This window comes from Carettochelys insculpta, chromosome 2, assembly GCF_033958435.1.
Source record: "Carettochelys insculpta isolate YL-2023 chromosome 2, ASM3395843v1, whole genome shotgun sequence".
Lineage (NCBI taxonomy): Eukaryota > Metazoa > Chordata > Testudines > Carettochelyidae > Carettochelys > Carettochelys insculpta.
Window position 1 is genome coordinate 99,205,812 of NC_134138.1, and position 20,152 is coordinate 99,225,963.

The 20,152-nt window shown below is 45.9% G+C and overlaps 1 protein-coding gene across 4 annotated transcripts in view; it reads right to left on the bottom strand.

The window, feature by feature from the left end:
• SPIRE1 (spire type actin nucleation factor 1) overlaps positions 1-20,152 on the bottom strand; it is a 226,253-nt gene that overhangs the window by 121,494 nt on the left and 84,607 nt on the right. For all 4 annotated transcript variants that reach the window (XR_012644467.1, XR_012644466.1, XM_074987484.1 and 1 more), the window contains exon 3: positions 13,998-14,231. Coding sequence is in view for 2 of the 4 variants with exons in the window: in XM_074987484.1 (XP_074843585.1) it covers positions 13,998-14,231 (234 nt within the window). In the remaining 2 variants the exon portion in view is untranslated. The remainder of the gene's footprint in view (positions 1-13,997; positions 14,232-20,152) is intronic.

The window sequence follows — 20,152 nt, forward strand, 5'->3', positions numbered from 1 at the left end:
GGCAATGTGGTCATGGCAAGAGCGCTAGGAAAGAGCTCTCCCAGCACTCTTAGTAAATCATTGCCATGAGGTAAGGAGCTAACAGTTCCCAGCGCTGTAGCACTGTCCACAGTGGCACTTTGCATCACTGTAACCTGCTGCACTCAGGGGTATGTTTTTTCATGCCCCTGAGCAAGAAAGTAACAGCACAACAACAGCAAGGCCAAGCTCTCCAGCCACACATGGCTCTTTTTCAGGTCTGGGAAAGAGACCTCCAAGCTCACAGATAAACACAAGGTGGAACAATTTGTTTTGCATAAGTAGTCAGCACAAATTGTAAGGGACCATTCAAAGGGAGTTAAGTATCAGGGCGGTAGCAGTGTTAGCCTGTATCTTTGAGAACAACAAGAAGTCTTGTGGCACTTTATAGATTAACAGATATTTTGGAGCATAAGCTTTTGTGGGCAAAGACATGCTTTGTCAGATGCATGAGTGTGGGGGTGGGGGTTCAGAGGAGTATTTAAAGAGTGGGGTCTTTAAAAGGGAGGGCCAGAGCTGACAAGGTCTATTCAGTCATGGTGCAAATGGCCCTTTATCAGTAGCATACATTGAGAGGAGAAAAAACAAGTCAGATCAGTCATGGGGGATGTGGCCCACTGTCAGATTCTAATGTGGAGTTGTGGTCTTTTAGCAAGTCTGTGATAAAAAGATCAGTTCAATGTCTCCATTCAGTTCATGATTTTGAGTCTAACAGCATAATGAATTTAAGTTCTCAGGCTTCTCTTCTGAAAGTGCTGTGCAGGTGTCCCTGGAGGAGGAGGACAGATAGGTCCCAACTAGAGGGATCACTTTGGGGAAAAATGCTCCTCCACAGGCAAAATAGGGTGTTTTTGTCTAGTAACATATTCCTGGGAGTTCATTCAGGGGCCTTGTGATTGCCTGGTTTCATCTGCCCAGTTGTTATGGGGGTATTTAGTGTTCTCAGTGACGTGTATCACATAATGTGACAGGCATATATAGGAACCACGGACCTTGAGAGGTGTCTGCGGTGAAGTGTCAATGATGGTAGCAGTGGTCCTCTGTCTGCAAGTTTTGCCTCTAGTGTTCTGGCAGGGTCTGCTTGTGTTCTGAGGTGGTGTGTCCTGGTTTGTGTGGCATTTTGCTGTTCCACTCTGCATTTTGCTGTCATGCTGAAAGTACCTGTCTCAGACCTAAGGAAGAGCTCTGTGGGGCTGGAAACCTTGCCTCTGTCACCAGCAGAAGTTGTCCAATGAAAGACATCCATGCCTCTGTCCCCTGCACTCATCAGTGGGGAGAGGGAAACACAGCAAGGCATCCCTAGTTTGCACTGCTCTCCAGCTGTGTCATGCTGCTCTGCTACCAGGGAGCGCTGGCTGATCCCCCTCCCTTGTAGCTGCCTGAATGGAAAAGCAGCACAAGCTGGAGCCGCGTTGCTGCGCTTTCCCTGCCCCTACCAGTGAATGTGGTAGGTGGAAATCCCTGCTGCCAGCTCTCCAGTCTTGCTAGTTCTCTGAGCTGCCTCAGCTGGGGGAAGAGGCAAGGTGGAGGTGGAGCAAGGGCAGGTAGAGGCATGGGTCAGTCCTCTCCTTCCCCAGGATGAGGGGAACACCTGGCTGCTGCTGCCCCCCCACCCCTGCACCCCCCTCACCAGTCACGACCGATACAGAAAATGTGGTCAGAGTCAGCAGTAGAGAGTTGACTCAGAGTTGAAACAGTCTCTACATTTCCATGAGTTGTTTTCTGAGAAGGTCTTGTCAGTAAAGCTAAAATTTTATGGTATAATGCCGTAAGTCTCTAGGACAGCAAAGCCTATAGAGATGAGAACTGTGGATAGACATGCTGATTCTCAGACAAATCCTGAGGCAATGAGATCAGCTACTGTCCTGTTCAATTTGTCAGGGTGGATCTACCTCCACCACTATGCTGAGAGTGAAACTGAAAAATTGGTACCTCTCCCATCATAATGAAGAAGCCATGGGGCAAATCTGAGTGGGCGCATTGGACAGTCAGGTAACCAGCGCTGGTCCTCCTACCACTGCTCTGGGGCCAGCTTCTGTACCAGGGCTGCCCCATAAGGGCCTGCCCAGCCTGGCCTCACCATCAGCAGCCATGTATGCTCTCATGGCTGGGGCGCGACATTGCACCTGAGCAGGTTGGGCTGAGAGGTGGGAGCTGTGAATTTGGTGGGTGGGGTCTGGGGCCAGCAGCTGCAGAAGGGGTGGCTGCACAGGAATTGACAGTGTGTAATAATGGAAAAACTTCTGGGAGTGTCCCTCAATACAGCACTGACCTGTGGGGCCAAAATTCACTTCTGATTTTCACAGACATTGAGTTAAAGCCTCTAATTGATTTTACACCTGTCTATTAAAAAACTATGGTCACAATCACGAGATTTTAAAAAAACAGTTGTGTTTCATCACAGTTTTGCTTGCACTGTTAATAACAGAATACTAATTTAAATTCAGCACAGAAGCATGCCCTCTGGTATCATGGTTGTAGCATATATAATGTTTAGCATATCTGGCATGTAAATACCTTGCAATGTCAGCTACAACAGTGCCATTCTTACTTTCTAGTGGCACTATAAATAAGAAGCAAGCCGCATTATTTTCTGTAAATGCAAAAAACAAAAAACAAAACAAAACAAAAACCATACAAACAAAAAAAAAGCAAAAAACCCCCCATATCTGAGCAATTAAGCGGGCTTGTAGGCTCTAAAGTTTTACATTTGTTTGGTTTTGAGCATAAAAATCATTCGACTTTTGCAAGTCGCCCATTCACAATAAAGAGATTGCACAACAGTAACAGTATGACATGAACTGAAAAATACTATTTCTTTTGTCTTTTTTTAGAGTGCAAGTATTCATTAAAAAAGGGTGCACAAAAACCTAAGAATGGCCACAATGGGTCACAACAGAGCTCCATTTAGCCCAGTATCCTGTCTTCACACAGTGGCCATTATCAGATGCCCTACAGGGACGGAACACAACAGGTATTAATCAAGTGATCCCTCCCCTGTGGCCCATTTCCAGCCTGTGACAAAGTCCTATAGAGTGAGCAGTGTTCGCTTTGGGTGCATCTACACTCGGAACTAAGTTCGAAGTTAGGCACTATTTCGAAGCAGCCAGCAGAGAGTCTATACACATTTTCCCTTACTTAGAAGTTAACTTTGAAGTTGGGAGCCCAACTCTGAAGTCCTTATTCAATTCCCAGGAATGGAGTAGTGCCCTGCTTCGAAGAAGGGTGTGTGTAGATGCTCAACTTTGAAGTTGCTTACTTCGAAGTCGTACTTCGAAGTAAGCAACTTCGAAGTTATTTTTGTAGTGTAGACACAACCTTTGGATTCTATGCTGTAATTGAAATCAATATATTTAAAATGTAGAAATACATCCAAAATATTTATAATAAATTTAAATTGGTATTCTACTATTATGTAACACTGTGATTGAAACTATGATTAATCATGACTTTTTAAATGCAGCTAACTGAGTTTGCATTAATTGCACAAGTACAAATAAATGACAAGCCCAAATATACTATTTGGCTTTGTCTGGCTCAATGCCAATGAAGGTTAATGTACAGGCCAGAGGAGGCTGTGGGTTCCTTTTAACTCAGGACAAACCAGACACACACAATTTTTATTGCTAATATACTGCCTTGTCTATTTTGAGCCACAGATATTTTTATGAGTAAAAATTCCTTGCGATGACTGTGTTCACAACTCTACACTAGAACAAATCCCCAGAAAGTCAGATGGCAAGTTGAATGCAAACATACCAAGGAATTCTGAGTTAAATGTGACTTGGAACAGAAAGAAGAAGCAGATTTGCACCCAGTTTTCTTTCTTTCTGAGGTATAAAAGAAGCAGGAAAGTTCTGATGGTTTCTGATTCTGATTTCTGGCTGGTGCTGCACTGGGTCTCCGTGGGTGTCCTGAAACTCCCCTTCTACAAGGGTGGACGGGATCTGCTCTGACTTCACAGTAACGCTCATGTCTTCTGCCTCCAAGCCCTGCAGAGGTTCCCTTTGGGCCAGGTATCCGACATGGAGCGCACCAGCATTGGTTTTCCTCCACTGTCACTGATGTGACAAGCAGCTCTTCTACCTCCACCTGAGGGGGTCTCTCCTCAGACCTCTCTGAGCTCCCAGTCTTTTATCATGATCTCCTGAGGGCCTAGAAGTAAGTCTCTGCAACCTTTTCTACGTGGGCAGTGGGGACCATAGGCAGGGGAAGGCAATGCCATCCCAGACTGCCTTACCTGGCACTGTCCATGTTCCATGGGAGTCCCCCCGCCAGCCCTCCCAGCCCTGGAACTGGTGGCTTGGCTGCTGGGGAGGGGCTTTCTATAAGAGTCCAGCAGGGCCTGAGTAGAAGGCATTCACACTGCCTGCCCGCTCTTCGCTACCCTGGCCGATGGGCCAGCAGCCCCAGTGTGCATGGTGGGGGTGGGGGTGCATAGGGCAGAGGCCAGCAGTAGCCAGAGCAGGGGCAGGACCTTGGACTGAAGTGCTGGGGCAGGGACAGTCACCTCCCAGCTGTGGGTCACTCACCACCCACACAGGTGTGTGAGGGCTGCTGAGGAGGAGGAGGACTTCCTCACTGAGGCCTTCCTACACAAACTCCCATTGAGTGTGCAGGTGACTGGTCCCCCTCCATGGGCTGAACGTTGTGCCTGGCTGGTACCACTAGGACTGGCGATCACCTGTACTATGACTAGAGTGACTGGGGGGATCCTGTGCTGCTCAGCTGCTCACCAGTCCACATGTCCCCCAATATGTGCTCCACAAGGTGAGGGCTTCCTTATTACCCACCTCTCCTGTCTTCCTCAAGCAGGTCCTGGGGGAGGCTCTTCCCCAACTGCCTCTCACCCCGACCCTCAGACCACTGCCAATGGTTCCCTGTGCTGCGAGACTTCCGGCACACCACCTGAGCAGGCTGAGTAAGGGGCAACCAGTCCGCCTCCAAACTGCACCCAGGAAGCCTCCCACGTGCTTGTGCTAGAGGCTATTCATTTCCTCGCTCTCATGTCCTGCCCCAATACCAAGTGGGGAGACCTCTTATTGCTCTCAGAGGGCCGGTCCATATTTCACTATAGTCCCATGACCCACCCGGGATATTAGCTGGTGGCTCCTCCAGAATGTTGTGAGCACAGGCACTACCTGGCACGGTCCTCACCGCACACAACACTCCCCCCCTTCTGTAGCGAGGGGGACACGGGTATAAATTTACACAGTATATTGGATTGCAGTCCATCTTCCAACTCTGCCAGATCCTCTTCCTGCACTGCAGCCCACACCTCCTGATTTATGCATGCATGGACTTTGGCCCCACTATCTGCAAGATCAGCTTGCCAAGGTGGCCACCCACCACACCAGCATGAAGTTATACTGCGGGTTGCTCTGTGATGGTGGGACCTATTTCTGATCCCTCCTGAAGTCAAGCCAGCAGGCAGAGTCCCTCTGGGCTGTGTCCCTGCCTTGCCAGATGCCTTCAAAGAGCAGTGGGCGCTGTCCTAGGTTTTCTGTTTACTGACTCCTACTGAATTCCAGATTTATCCCTGAAACCTTCACTCCAGTTCCAGTTTTTGCATTTTTTATCCCCTCATGCTTAGTTGATGCCTTGGTCCGCTGACTCCTCCCCTTAAGCTGGGCAGGGGGTACTCCTGTAATGGACAGGCCATCCATCCACCAAACTTCAAGAGGTATTCATCCGAAGAGAAGAGGTGTGTCCCCACTTAAGCATACAGCAACAACCCAACTGCACTGACTCCAAGGGAGCCTGCAGTGACTCAGCCCCCAGGCGTGCAACAGCAATCCACCCTTGAGCCCAGCCTGGGTCACATGACTGGCAGGCTCAGGTATTTCCCAAACCCTGCCAGAGCTGCAGAGCAGCAGGTGCCTCAGCACGATCCAAACAAGAACCTTTCTGGTGCCCTGCGGTGTATCAGACTCTTGAGCTTGCTCTTGATCCTGTTCCTTTTCCAGCCTTGCCTGGGCTTTGTTCTAATCTTCTGCTTGCCCCACAGCAACCTTGTGCCAGTCCTGTTACTGACCTGTTCCAGCCTTGCCTCTGCTTTCTGACTCTCCCTGAACTCTGATTACCTGGCTTCAACCTCTGACCTGTATTTGAACCCTGGCTACTATACTGAATAGGCTTGTCCCTGGATTCTGACCACTCAGCTTAGACCGTATGTCTTGCACCTGGACTCAGCTACTGTACTGATTCTGGCTTGTCTACGGTCTCTGGTCACCAGCTCCGAGCCTTGGTTTTCCCCTAAATCCTGGCTAGGGTACTGATTCTGGCAAGCCTGCTGACTCTGACCACCCAGCTTCAGCCCTGGCTTGCACCAGGACTCTGGCTATGGTATTGCTCCTGGCTTGTATATACTCTTTGATTTTGGTTCTAGCTCCAGCATATCCCTGGATCTCAATTCCAAAGTCACCCTTGGCTTAGTCCTAACATTATGTTGGGATCTGACCTCAACTCTGACCAATAGGTATGACCACCAGTACGCAGTCTGATTCCCTTGGAAAACAGAGCTCCCTTGGAAAAAAACCCAACAGAATAAAAGTAAAAATAAAACTATTAAAGAAAGAAAGTGTTAAACCAGTGCTAGCAAACTGACAACTAAACTACAAGTAGAAACTGGGTAGCTAGCTAAATAAGCAAGGTCCACTGATCACTCCCTTTCAGGCTAATGATGGTTGAGAAGTAACCCAAAGCAGTTTGTCCCCTGAAGCTCTAGATTCTCTCAGTATGGGGCACAAAGACAGTTAGGGTTCATGTAAGGACCAAACAGGTACTCCTGCCAAAAATCTCCACTAGAAGGTGCAAAGATACTTAGCTCTCCAGAGTGGAGCACTAATAGGGACACTATGCAAAGAACTTCTAAATCTCAAAAATCTACCATGCACTTAAACTGGTGAAAATCTTTTATTAAGCTATGCAGTTTCCAATGCTGACATCCCTTCCTCCCATTTGTCCTAGTGCCATTGTGCCTTAAATGTATCAAGACTTATTATTAATCTACAGCGCACACAAAATCTCCTGTGTAAGGGGACCTCTAAATGCTGGAGAGAGATATCTGTACAGCAGTTTGGTGTGTGGGAGAGGACATTACTGGACTCAACAGACAATATAGCCAAACGGCTGCTGAAGAACACAGAGCAGCTGTGTGGAAGTTTCTCCATATCCTCTTAAAACCCTGTCTTGCTCATACGTGGTTCTTTTCCAGAGCTGATTTTGTGCAAAGTATACTCCATTTGTCCTCTCCCCAGGTACAGCAAGACCACTGAGGACCATCCGACACTGGGATTCAGCACGAAAGCTGACAGACTTCAAACCTGTGTCTACACGTGCACGCTACTTCAAAGTAGCGACACTAACTTCGAAATAGCACCCGTCACGGCTACACGTGTTGGGCGCTATTTCGATGTTAACATCGACGTTAGGCAGCGAGACGTCGAAGCTGCTAACCCCATGAGGGGACGGGAATAGCGCCCTACTTCGAAGTTGAACGTCCAAGTAGGGCACGTGTAGACGATCCGCGTCCCGCAACATCGAAATAGCGGGGTCCGCCATGGTGGCCATCAGCTGAGGGGTTGAGAGACGCTCTCTCCAGCCCCTGCGGGGCTCTATGGTCACCGTGGGCAGCAGCCCTTAGCCCAGGGCTTATGGCTGCTGCTGCTGCAGCTGGGGATCCATGCTGCATGCACAGGGTCTGCAACCAGTTGTCGGCTCTGTGGATCTTGTGTTGTTTAGTGCAACTGTGTCTGGGAGGGGCCCTTTAAGGGAGCGGCTTGCTGTTGAGTCCGCCCTGTGACCCTGTCTGCAGCTGTGCCTGGCACCCTTATTTCGATGCGTGCTACTTTGGCGTGTAGACGTTCCCTCGCAGCGCCTATTTCGATGTGGTGCTGCGCAACGTTGATGTTGAACGTCGACGTTGCCAGCCCTGGAGGACGTGTAGACGTTATTCATCGAAATAGCCTATTTTGATGTCGCTACATCGAAATAAGCTACTTCGATGTAGGCTTCACGTGTAGACGTAGCTCAATAGACCCTCGGCAAGGCGGGGAGTGTGTGTGGCCCTGGGCCCCTGGTGGGGATTGGCCTTGGCAGAAGTGGCAGGGCTGTAGGCTCGCTTCCCACAGCCAGTCCTTCAGTATCTCCCAGTGCAAGCCACCCAGGGCTTCAGTGGCAATTTAAAGGGCTTAGGGCTCCAGACATTGCTGCTGTAGTGGTGATGAAGGCCAGGAATCCCAGGTCCTTTTAAATCGCCAGGCCCCGAGACAGCTGTTCTCCATTGCACCTCGTCAGCTCAAACAACACCATGCTGTACTCTTAGTCTTAAACAAAGTGTTATTTTAAACTATGGAGAGGTAAACTCACCAATGGCCCTGCAATCTTTGACCTTAAGTCTAGACTAAGGATTTGTCTTCACTGATACAAGAAGGTGCATTTTTCCCTCAGGGTAACCAACAGTGTGAGCTAACCCAAGGTACAAACACAGTGAAGACAAGGCACTACAGTTTTACTGTGTGGTAGGCACTATGCCCCTGTTAAAAGGTCTTGTCTTCACTGTTTTTTAACTTAGGGATAATTCATGTGAATGAGTTATTTCCAAGTAAACAATGCACAAGCCTCTTAAAACTGTTCAGCATCAGGTCCTGTAGGCAGAGTCTAGTCAACCAAGGGTTCAGAGAGAGCAAGTGTCACTCTCTCCCATGTCCCAAATTGCTCATTTTAGAGGCCTATTTCCTTAATAGCTCCACTCTTGGCATCTTCCCCCATGACTCAGGACTTACACAACATCTTCAGCAGTAGAGACAGTTCCAAAAGGTTCAAAATTTATGAGTCACACTCCAGGAATTACAAGATTGCCCCCAGAATCATGGGATTTAAAATATATATAAATAAATAAAATGGGTGTTTTTTTGTTTGTCTTTTGATTGTTGAAATCCTCCTGCCGTTGCCAGTTTATGAGAGAGAGCCACCCCAGACCTCTCCTTCCTGCTGTTCCTTCATGTCAGAGGCTATGGTAGGCGGCCAGAAGGCCACAGTTTGTCCTCCTGGAGCTGCAGGGCACAGAGAGACAGCTGTGGCTGCAGATGTGCTCCAGGATCCAGCAAAGGAGGCAGGGTGGAAGGGGCAGGACCCCAGAAAGAGGGGGAAGGGTGGGGGCTAGCCTCCCAAAAGGGCACGTTCACCCCCTGCCCATGAGGCCCTGTCTTTCCTGCTATAAAAAGTGTATTTTTAAATCTTCGGGTATATTTATTTTGAGTAATTAACTGCATGAGCTATCCCAAGGTAAAAACACAGTGAAGACACAGTGGTTTTAGGGATGGCAGAAATGGGTGCATGAACCCTTGGGTTAGATGCAAAGGGGGGTGCAAGCATGGAAGACAGCGTGAATGGCCTCATGGCAGAGGGAAATCAGGGGCCTTGGCATGCGGGGAAGAGGGCTGCATAAAAAGTTTCTGGCATGGGGAGAAATGCAGGAGCCTTGTATGGTGAGGCAAGAAATGGGGCACACATAGCCCCTAGCAGAGAGAAAGGAGGGGACCATGGGGGGGACACAGCTCATGGCAGGTGGCAAAGATGGGAATGGATGGCATGCAGAGCCTGTGCCATGGGGAAATAGAAGATGCACAGAGTTCGAGGCACATGGTATAGGGGTGGAGCGAGTTGCAGTGAGTCCCTGAAATAAATGGCGCTAGGCATTTGGCACACAGGGAGCATGTTGGGGAGAACACAGGAATTCAAGGACTTCTCGCTGTATGTAATTAACTTGACCTATAGAAGGTACAAAATGTGTGATCCCCTTGTATGTACCTGAGGGTTATACAGCTGCAGTCTTTGAAAATCAATAGGAGCAACGTAAAGTCAATCTCCCACTTGGCAGGCAGACAATAACAATTGCCGGGTGGGCAAGACATAAATAAACCTGTGATTGCATTCTCCACAAGCTGCAAGCAAAGGAGAGAACTTTATCATAAGCCTTACTCACAGAGAACTAAAATATCTGAGTCTCATGCTTATAAGACCATCTGCTGTTGTTGTGAGGCAGTCACTGAAGGTGTAGCTTGCACATATTTCACAACCAGGAAAATGATTTTTGTGCCTCATCCGATTTGTGTGTTTACTCCAGAAAAGGTGTGGTGGAAAGTGATGCCAAGCAGAAAGAATCTCAGCGAACCATGCTGATGTGGAAAATGTGGCTGAATAACAATGCTGCATACAGTACTGTGCATACAGTGCATACATGCACTCAGAAGTTCTACAGTTCTGTATAGTCAGCTGAATGAGGATCAGTCACAATGCAAGCCTGTAGCGACTAAATTATAAAAAAGCTACACAAGAATAACTGAAAAAAAAATCTATGGTTTAATAAAAAAACTCAAATTAATGTAGAACTAATACATGCTATTTAAAAGGAATCAGATGTATTTCCAATTAAACATGATAGGTAAAGGTAAGATACATTTTTGTAACCTTTTATAGTATGTTACTAATGAATCAATGATATGCTGCCAATATTTCAACACCACACTCCTATAGCATTTTTTCTGTTAACCTGTGATATATTATGTGTGCTTGAGTAATGGACGAGTATCACACTGACATGAAAATCATCCCAAATCTTCCTTTAACTCGGTTGCAGAAGACACAGTGGGGGCATGAAAAAACTACTCACATTCACCCTACTACACTCTTGGGCATACAAACAAGTGTTTTTCTGGTTCATGGCAAAATCGTCTCATACATCTGAAACTGATTATCCAGTCTTTCACATTTGATGGTTCCCTTCTTCCATGTTTTTTTCAATGGGACAAATTTCTTTCCTGCTAATAGACATGTTTCTTCCTGTAAAATTGCTCTGTGGCTTGGCTCAGGCTGTGCTCTTTAAAAGCTCGATTTTGGCACATGCTTCATTACCTTGCTGAACTAAGGCTAGAATGGGCATATTGCCCTTATCTCCCAACTAGCCATCAAGGATCCAACCCAGGAACTGGAAGCCCTGACTTGCAGCTGCTGCCCCTGACAGGAAACCGCCTTTGTCAGGGGCGCAGCTGAGAGTCATGATGCTGCCCCTGACAGTAGCAGTTTCCCCATCCCTGGAGGGGTGGGGAGCTGGAAACCAGGTGGCAGCCTGGCTCCTGGCTCCCCTCTGCTTGAGAGCCAGGAAACTGAGCAGGGCAGCAGCCCTGGGTAGCTTCCTGGCTCCAAGGAGTGGAGGGAAATCTGGAGCCAGGTTGCCCCTGGTTCCCAGCTCCCCTCCACTGGATGGAGCCAGGAAACTGACCAAGGCTGCTGTCTTGCTCAGTTTCCCTTCTTTGCAAGAAGAAGGCAGCTGGAAGCCAGGCTGCTGCTTGGTTCCCAGCTCCCTGCTGCTTGCAGGATCCAGGAAACTAACCAGCTGGTCAGTTTCCCAGGTCCTGCCAGTGGCAAGCAGCAGGGAGACAAGCACCTGGTTTCTGGCTCTCTGCCACTCTGGGAGCCAGGAAACTGACCAACCCTGGTGGGGTGGAGAGTTTCCCAGCTCCTGCAAGCCCAGGGGACCCAGGAACTAGGCTGCAGCCTGGTTCCCGTCTCCCCACGACTTGCATGAAAATTCGAGTTACACAGGGGTTGCTGAAATGTAACTCGAGGATTTACTATACTTAAAACACATAAGTTGGTACTTCCAAGTGTCAGTACAGTTAAAACTCCCAGATCCAGCACTCTCTTTTCCAGCAACATCCGCCATCCAGCAGGACCATGGATTTGCAGGACCAGAGAGTCCCAGAGCTGGGAGGAGTAGGAGTCACCCAGACCAGTGGCAAGAGCACAGGGCAGGACAGACACAGCTGGTCTGGCAGCAAGGGGAGAGAGGGCCAGCAGCAGCCAAGGAGCCTGGGCAGGGAGCGGCAGCAGGGAGCAGTGGCCCAGGCTGATAAGCTGGCAGCCCAGGCTCATGGGGGGGCCCACTGCAGGGGCTTAGTGGGAAGCTGAGGCCCATGGACAATGCAGCTGTGGCTGAGCAGAAAGCCCCTGGCCAAAGAGTGGCAGCACCTCCCCAGGAAAGCCATGACCCCAGGAAGCTGCAGCCTGGGGAAGCTGTGACTGGGTGGCCAGGCAGGAATGTGCAGCCCAGGGAGGCTAGGCAGTGGTGGCTGGGAAGCCTGGGGGGGCAAGGGGAGGGGGTCAGGAAGCCACGGTGACAATGGGGAGGGAGAGCTCAGAAGCAGGATCTGAGGTGTGGGGGGCAGAATTGACCCCCCGGTCCAGCAAAATCCCTGGTCTGGTCCCGAGCATGCTGGACCAGGGAGGTTGAATCTGAAGTCAGGTTAAGATCTGCTGTCACAAACCTTGGAGTGAAATATTGCATCCAAGTCACTATTGTACAAATGGGCTACTCTGAAGAGCAGGAGTTCCTCTCAGTAGAGAAAGGGGAGGGGGAGGATGAACATAACTACAGGAACATTGGCGTAAGGAGCTGGTGTATGTTACTGAAACAACCTCTCTCATTTCAAGTATGGGCCTATGAAAGAATTAAGCAGATGTCACACTGAACAATTAACATCCAGTTTGAAGATGAAATCAGAATACAATGCTTACAGGCCCTCCTGGTATCAAGTGACAGGAATGCTAGTTAATCATTTACTTTCTATTGTTTCCTATCAACGATGAAATACTATCAGTGTATTACATGGCCAAACAACTATTACCTAAGGAAACTAATCTACCACACTGGCAGTATCATGTTTGAAGCTAGCACAGAAAATAGACTTGTTGCCATAGGCCTGTTCTATGCTATATGGTTACGTTAACTTAAGGTGCCCAGCACTGATGTAGATTTGGAAGCATGTTCACTTAAATTTGGCTCCCTGACATGAGGGCCTCCCTATGCCAATTTAGTAACGCCTCCTTTTTGAACAGCATCGACTTATAATTGATATAGCTAGATCAGTGCACAGTTAGTGCAGACATGGAGTTGTTTACATTGAGGATGTCACTACACGGGCACAAATCTTCGAAATGGCCATGCAAATGGCCATTTTGAAGATTACTAATGAGGCGCTGAATTGAATATTCAGCGCCTCATTAGCATTAGGATGCTTCCAACCGTGGTGCTTTGAAAGCACACTTTCGAAAGCGTGCGGCTTGGTGCGGCTACATGGGCTCCTTTTCAAAAGGACCCCACACCTTTCAAAATCCCCTTATCTTGCTCACTGATCGGAATAAGGAGATTTTGAAAGGTGCGGGGTCCTTTCGAAAAGGAGCCTGTGTAGCTGCGCTGAGCGCTTTCGAAAGCTGTACTTTCAAAGCGCCACGGCCAGAAACGTCCTAATGCTAATGAGGAGCTGAATATTCAATTCAGCACCTCATTATTAATCTTCGAAACATGGCTATTTCAAAGATTTTTGCCCGTGTAGACACAGCCTGACTGCCCCTGGCTTTGACGAGCAACCACACAATATCCACACTGACACTACAGGTTGAACCTCTCTAATATGGAACTTTCTTGTCTGCAAACTCCATAATCTGGCATGATTTTAGTTTGCTGGATGACCACTTATCATGGGTGTGGCCAAGTTTCCCACAGTCCCATAAAGTTTGTTTACAGATACAAATCCTGGATCTCACTGCTCTGTGCTGTTATTTAGCTGTAAGTTACCCCTAATGTCTTCTAACAGCCAAGTAAGCAGTAGGGGTATTGGTAATATGCTGGAAAAAACTGACTTCCAGCTATCGGGCTAATTCTCTCGTCCGGCACAGGTCAGGTCCCAAGGGTGCTGGGTGAGAAAGGTGCACCTGTACTATTGAAACAACTACTCCTGGTGAGGATATGCTCTGCCAACACAAGGAGACAAGTGTGTATGCACACACAAGCATTTTTACATTTGTGGTGATTGCATGAGAACATAAAAGTCAACTTGACATAATTTTGTAAGGAAGACATGGCCTTTATGGTGAAAACTGTTTTTAACAACAATGTAAATCGGTTGTTACTGTACCTTCATAACATCTTTATAGGAGTGGATGACCTCAACTTCTGCTTTTTCATCTTCCTCTTCCTCCACACCTTCATCAAGAGCCTCAAAGCCTTCATCTTTACTCCCATCTATCTCCACAGTATTTGTCATGTGATCAATAAGTTGCTCCAAGGGAGGACTTAGTTCTCGTTCTTCATTCTCCTTCAAGCCATAGTCCAGCGCTTTATAAATAATAATCCCCAATGATTCAATAATCTACAAGAAAGAAAATGACATTATTATGAACATCACTTAGATGAGTCAACAGGCAATTGTAAGAATACAAACATCTCTGAATAATGCATGAAAATGCCCACTCTACAACTGTTACATTGAGACTGAAGTGACCCTCCACACTGCATCACAGCTCTGCAAGTCAACATACAGCACCCAATAGCAAAATGTACCAAGCAACATTTTTTAATGTTAAAATTTGACAGGAAGAAACAAAGTAATTTAAAAATAACACTGGACCATTCAGATTTTTCCCACACAACTGTTTTGCAGCTCAAAATATATATTTTTAGATTCCTATAAAAATGTTTGGTACATGTATACATTCTTAGCCTCCTTTTTTTTTTTTAAACAGATACCTCTCTCCTTCCACAAGTGATCATGACTTGCACCACAAGCTGTAGTTGTAGTGACTTGAAATTGAACCACAAGTTGTGACGTGCACCATCTCATGGCCTCAAGGGATGACTGGCCATACCTAGGAGAATCTGACTGAGCTCTAGTCAAACCACTGAGAAGTGCTTGGCTTGCTACATACCAGGCAAAGACAAATATCCCATGGGAAAATCTAGTTATTCTTAGCGTTAATAGTAATTAAGTAGCCTCCATTTTTTCTTTCTTGTAATGAAAATGGGCTTGACGCTCCAAAATGTGAAGCATACCTTTTTTACTTTATATTTATTACTACTGATGCCAGAGGCATTGGAATATGAGCTCTTTGCAGACCTTAGGGGAAAAAGTCATGATCTCTTAGAGCTGACGGCTACTGTGGTATTATTTAAATGGTCAGGCTACAGTGCAGGAGTACAGGGTACAACAATCCCTGGAACAGAAGTCAGTAATAGAGCTATGTTTGAGGGCAGATGTTTTTCAAATATTCTAATCCTGGTAATAAAGCTTCATTTAACCCAGTCTGGCATTCCACATAATTCTAACTAGCCTCTCCCTCTCCTCCCACCTTTTCTTCTAAAGCAGCAATGCTTGCATCTTAAGCAACTTTTCAAAGGTTTAACCTGAGCAAAATCTACTTATTTTACTACAGTAAAAATTTCAGAGACCTTGCTGTGATGGGTTATAGTTTAATGGGGGAATTCAACCATTTTAATCATAATCATGGTTAAACAAAAAATGTCAGGCACTAGCAATGGATCAGCAGTTTTATGCTTTCCCTAGTGAGACTTGGAAATGTACTATGGGTTGAACCTCTCTAATCTGGAACTCTCGTCTGGAAAACTCTGTAATCTGGAATGATTTTAGTTAGCTAAATGACCACTTATTGTGGGTGTGACCAAGCTTCCTGTGGTCAGGTGAAGTTTGTTTACAGCCACAAGTCCCAGCTCTCAGTGTTCTATGCTGTTATTTAGCTGTAATTTACCCCTAAACATCTTCTAAGAGATCAGTAAGCAGTGGGAGTGTTGCCAATGTGCTAAAAAACATTGACCTCCTGTAGTCCAGCAAATTCTCTTGTCTGGCACTGGTCAGGTCCCAAGGGTGCTGGACAAGAGAGGTTCAACTTGTAATAGAGCATATAACCTTGTTAGAACACTACGGGCTCAGAAATTAGTGGCAATCTGTACCTTGATTAGGGTTGCTAGGCATTCGGTTTTCAACTACAATGGCCACTTAAAAAGGGACCCTGGCAGCTCCAGTCACCACTGCTGACTAGGCCATTAAAAGACGGGTAAGTGGCACAGTGAATCTAAGGCAGGCTTCCTACCTCCGCTGGCTCTGCATGACTTCTGACAGCAGCTGGCATGTCTGAATCCTAGGCACAGACAGGGAGCTGTAGGGACAGTACCGGCAGGCACGGGCAGTGCTCAGAAGCTCCTGACTCCTCCACTTAGGAATAGGGGCCACCTGAGGTAAGTGCTGTCTGGCTAGAGCATGCAGCCCAAACCCCCTCTTACACCCCAACCTCCTGCCCCAGCCCTAAACCTTGTTCACATCCCAAACCCCTCATCTCTGGCCCCACCCCAGAGCCCCCAACCCCAGCTACAGCCCACACCCAATCCCCACCATAGCCCTGAGCCCCCCCACTCACACGTCAAACCTCTCAGTCACAGCCTGGATCCCCCTCATGCATCCCAAATCGCTCATCCCTAGCCCAACTCCCGAGTCTACACCCCAGCTGGAGCCTCCACCCTCTCCAGCAGCAAAGCTACATTTTTCATAAATAGAGTATAATGAGAGTCAGTACAAATAAATGCAGCAAATACAGCAAGGGCTTGTCTACACTACCTCCTGACCTCAAAGGGTGATGGCAATTTATTAATGAAGTGTTGTGCTGCATATGCAGCACTTCATTAAGCAAATTCCCCCCCGCAGCAACTTTGAAGTGCCGGCTCACATCTAGCCGTGGCTCACCTGCCAGTACTTCAAAGTGCCCAGGATACATCTAAGTCCCTTTACTCCTCAAGTTTAAAACTTCGGATTTTCCGGGGGGTGGGGTGGGGTGACATTTGCTTAATGAAGTGCTGCATATGCAGCGCAGCACTTCATTAATAAACTCCTGTCCCAGCCCACAGCTTCCTCCCAATCCCTGAATACCTCATGTGTAGCACCACTGCAGCACTCATACCTCCAGTGGAAGCCCTCGTCTCTTCCTGCACCTCAACTCCCTTCCCCCACCGCCACAGCCTGATGAAAGTGGGTGCTGGTGAGCAAACATTGGGGTGGGAAATTGAGGCCCCCCCCAGAGGCTTCATGAAAATTGGCTTATGGATATAAATGCACAAAACTTGAAGATGTTTTATGCAAAATAGGTCATGTATCATCTCAGTTTTACAGTTACAATCTGCTAAATCTGTCTGCTATTTTTGTATATGTACCATTCTTGTATGTGAAGTTAGAAATATGAAGTGCAGTCTGTTTATAGTTCTAAATGTGCTAATAAGGGTCATTACTTGTGCTCTGGTACTTAACTCAATGGTCAAATCAAAAACTTGTGAATGGTCATGTCTGACCTATAAGCTCGAACTGTAATTGGCCCTAGAAAGACATGACCATGCCAGCTGGTACTGGAATCCATCTTGAACCTGGTATTTTTCCATGGGGATGGGGAATGCCAAACAAAGGGTTACCATCCTGGTGGAAAGCCCATTTAAGCCATGGGACGCCATCTGGCTTTTGTCTTCAGCTGACTTTTGAAACTGCCTGGCCAACCCTAGGGCACCACAAAGAAATGTGAAGAAGCTGTAGACCCAAGTCACAGTAAAAGAAACTAACTCTTATTTGATGCTTTTACCTGAGATAAGGACAGCTGTTTAGAGAAAGAATGTGCATGTAACAAATTTCTGAGAGGATTAGAACTAGCTAAGTGATTTTTATTCATTTTAATTTAACAACTTACTTTGATCTGTTTTTACTAGCAAGCACTTAAATCCTACTTTAGACTTAATAAAAATACTGTTTTTGTTACAAAGCCCAGTGAAAATAACTGTTACTTTGGGGGTGAGGGAAGCAATTGCTGTGTATATCTCTCTTGCACTGATGAAGAGTGTGGACATCCTTATAAGCTTTCTCTGCGCAAAACTTTTATACAGAGTAAGATTTATTTGCGGGTTTGGTCCCTTTTGGGTGTTGGTTTCCTGGGTGCTGAGCCCCTAGAACTGAGCTCTCCCAGAGCAGAAGTGTTGCTCTGCAGGGAGAGCAGCAACCCCAACTCTCTGCTTTGTCTGTGGGAGACCAGAGGCTCTAGCCCAGGAGGACACGTTGGTGGGGAGCTCCAGAGAGCAAGAAGGCAGACATTAGTGGCACGATCAGAACAGCAGGGGACTACCCCAAGAGGATTTCTTTGATTCATGGGTCACAGAGTGAGCAGGCGGAGGGCATCAAGGAAGGGCCAGGGCAAGAAGTGTTCAGTTTTGTGTCATTAGAAAGTTGACAACCCTAACCTTGATTAGTAAATAAACCTTCCTGAATGCAGAAATTTGCAATTTGTTTTTTCTAACAAAACAGAAATCATTCCTCAACATAAAATGCATTGAAAAGCTGTCCATATTTCACAGGGATCAATTTAAAAACCAGCACATTAAGGAAAACAAAAGGCAGATTTGTCCACCTAGTATAGTTATTAAACTTTCCAATATTTTACTAATTATATGGAATAATACTGATTTTCCTACATTCTATAGCAGCTTTAAAAAAGATAAATGGAATTCCCATGAACATGTCTGGTTTGGCTTAGAAAATTACAAAAACAAAGCTCTACATCCCTAATTTGGAATAACTGATATTTGAAGAAAGATCCTTGGGAAACATTCAAAATAAACACAAAAGACCTGAAAATGTAAAACAAATGCAATGAAGCAAAGTACATTTTATAAATACGGCTCCTTCCACTAAGATACTCAGTGTAACCTTGGCATGTATGTAATGCTTTAATAGCTGAAAGGTAACAACCTAAGAAGAATTAAATCCATATTTGGAGGCACCACCAGGCAAACACTTCAAAATCTGTAACATTCAGCAAGTTCAGGTACATTGTTAGCAGAAGTTTCATAAACATTTTGCATTATCTTAAGTACTTGCTGGAGAACACAAAGAAATGTTTTTGATAGACTAGTTCAGTCTTGTTCAACAGGTAGAATAAAACTGAAATAAAGAGTTGTTTAACAATTCCTTAAATATTTCTTGAATAAGTGATATGAGCACCCAGTGTAATTTTTGTTAAACTTCATAACAACAAAAATCTCAGAAGCTTTATCTATTCAATCCTTTTTTCATAGTGTTAAATTTGATAAATAAAAGTACTTTTGTGGCAAGGCTTTGCGACTCAATGTGCACTCTTTTTGGAAAACACAGCAACACAGGCTTAGAAGGGTAAGTACTCTTTGGTTAGGAACGGGGATTAAGGCCTTCAGAAGTACTATAGCTAAAACCCAATGACAGCTGCTACTTTCTTTGATGTACCAACATTGTGCCTGTTCCAGTCCAGTAATACGGCTTGTGCATTTTTATGTACTAAGCACAGATACATACAAAGATGGCCTGACACAAAAAGCCTGAACAGAAACTACACAAAGCTACTTCTTTTTGTCTTTCAAATCCTTTATTTTGCAAAACTTAGCAACATAACCATTTTGTCTCTTTATCTTAGTTTCACCTTGTTACAACACAAGCCATGAACATTTTAACTGAGAAACTTTGCATTGCCACTTTGCTGGTGCTGAAAACATGTAACAGAAACATGTAGCACATCAGTGCTAATTACCATGAAAGTTATAAAGACACAAATAAGAACCAAATGAATACGAAACAAAACATTTCAGATTTTTGTAAATTCTTATAGTCAGAATATAATTCTCACTGCAAGAATGCACGAAGAAAGAAAAGAACAAAAGATCACTGCAAAGCAGGTCAGTATCGATATACTAGATGTGATATATGTAAAACAAAAAACCCAAACTCACTTACATTAGTGGAAATGATCTGCCTTTTGTTATATGTACAAGATGGGTTTAAGAATATTCTATTTATTTAACATCACTATGCTCTGTTTTTCTGTCTCTCTCTCTCACACAAACACACCTGTACATACATAACATCCCTCTGCTTGCCTTCACTAATGACCTAACATTTGAGCATAATACAGAGTACAAGTTAAGCAGGTAGGAACAGTTTCTTTCCTCTTCTAAAGCCAAGACTTTCAAAGGAACTTAATATGAAGGTATAAAACATAATAATATAAGTTTCTGAGTTTATTTTTGTAAGTTACTCAGCCACCGCCTGGTTGACTTGTAGAGAGCAAATGCTCTGCCAAAGTTTTGAAGCATCACGAACCATTAAATTCCAGAACTCTTGGTAAGAAAACAGAAAACGATATGAGTTAGGCAAACATGTCAGTGTTTACTGTTGGCACTGGCAATGTATGCACTGTTGCAATGCAATGTCATCATTTCAGC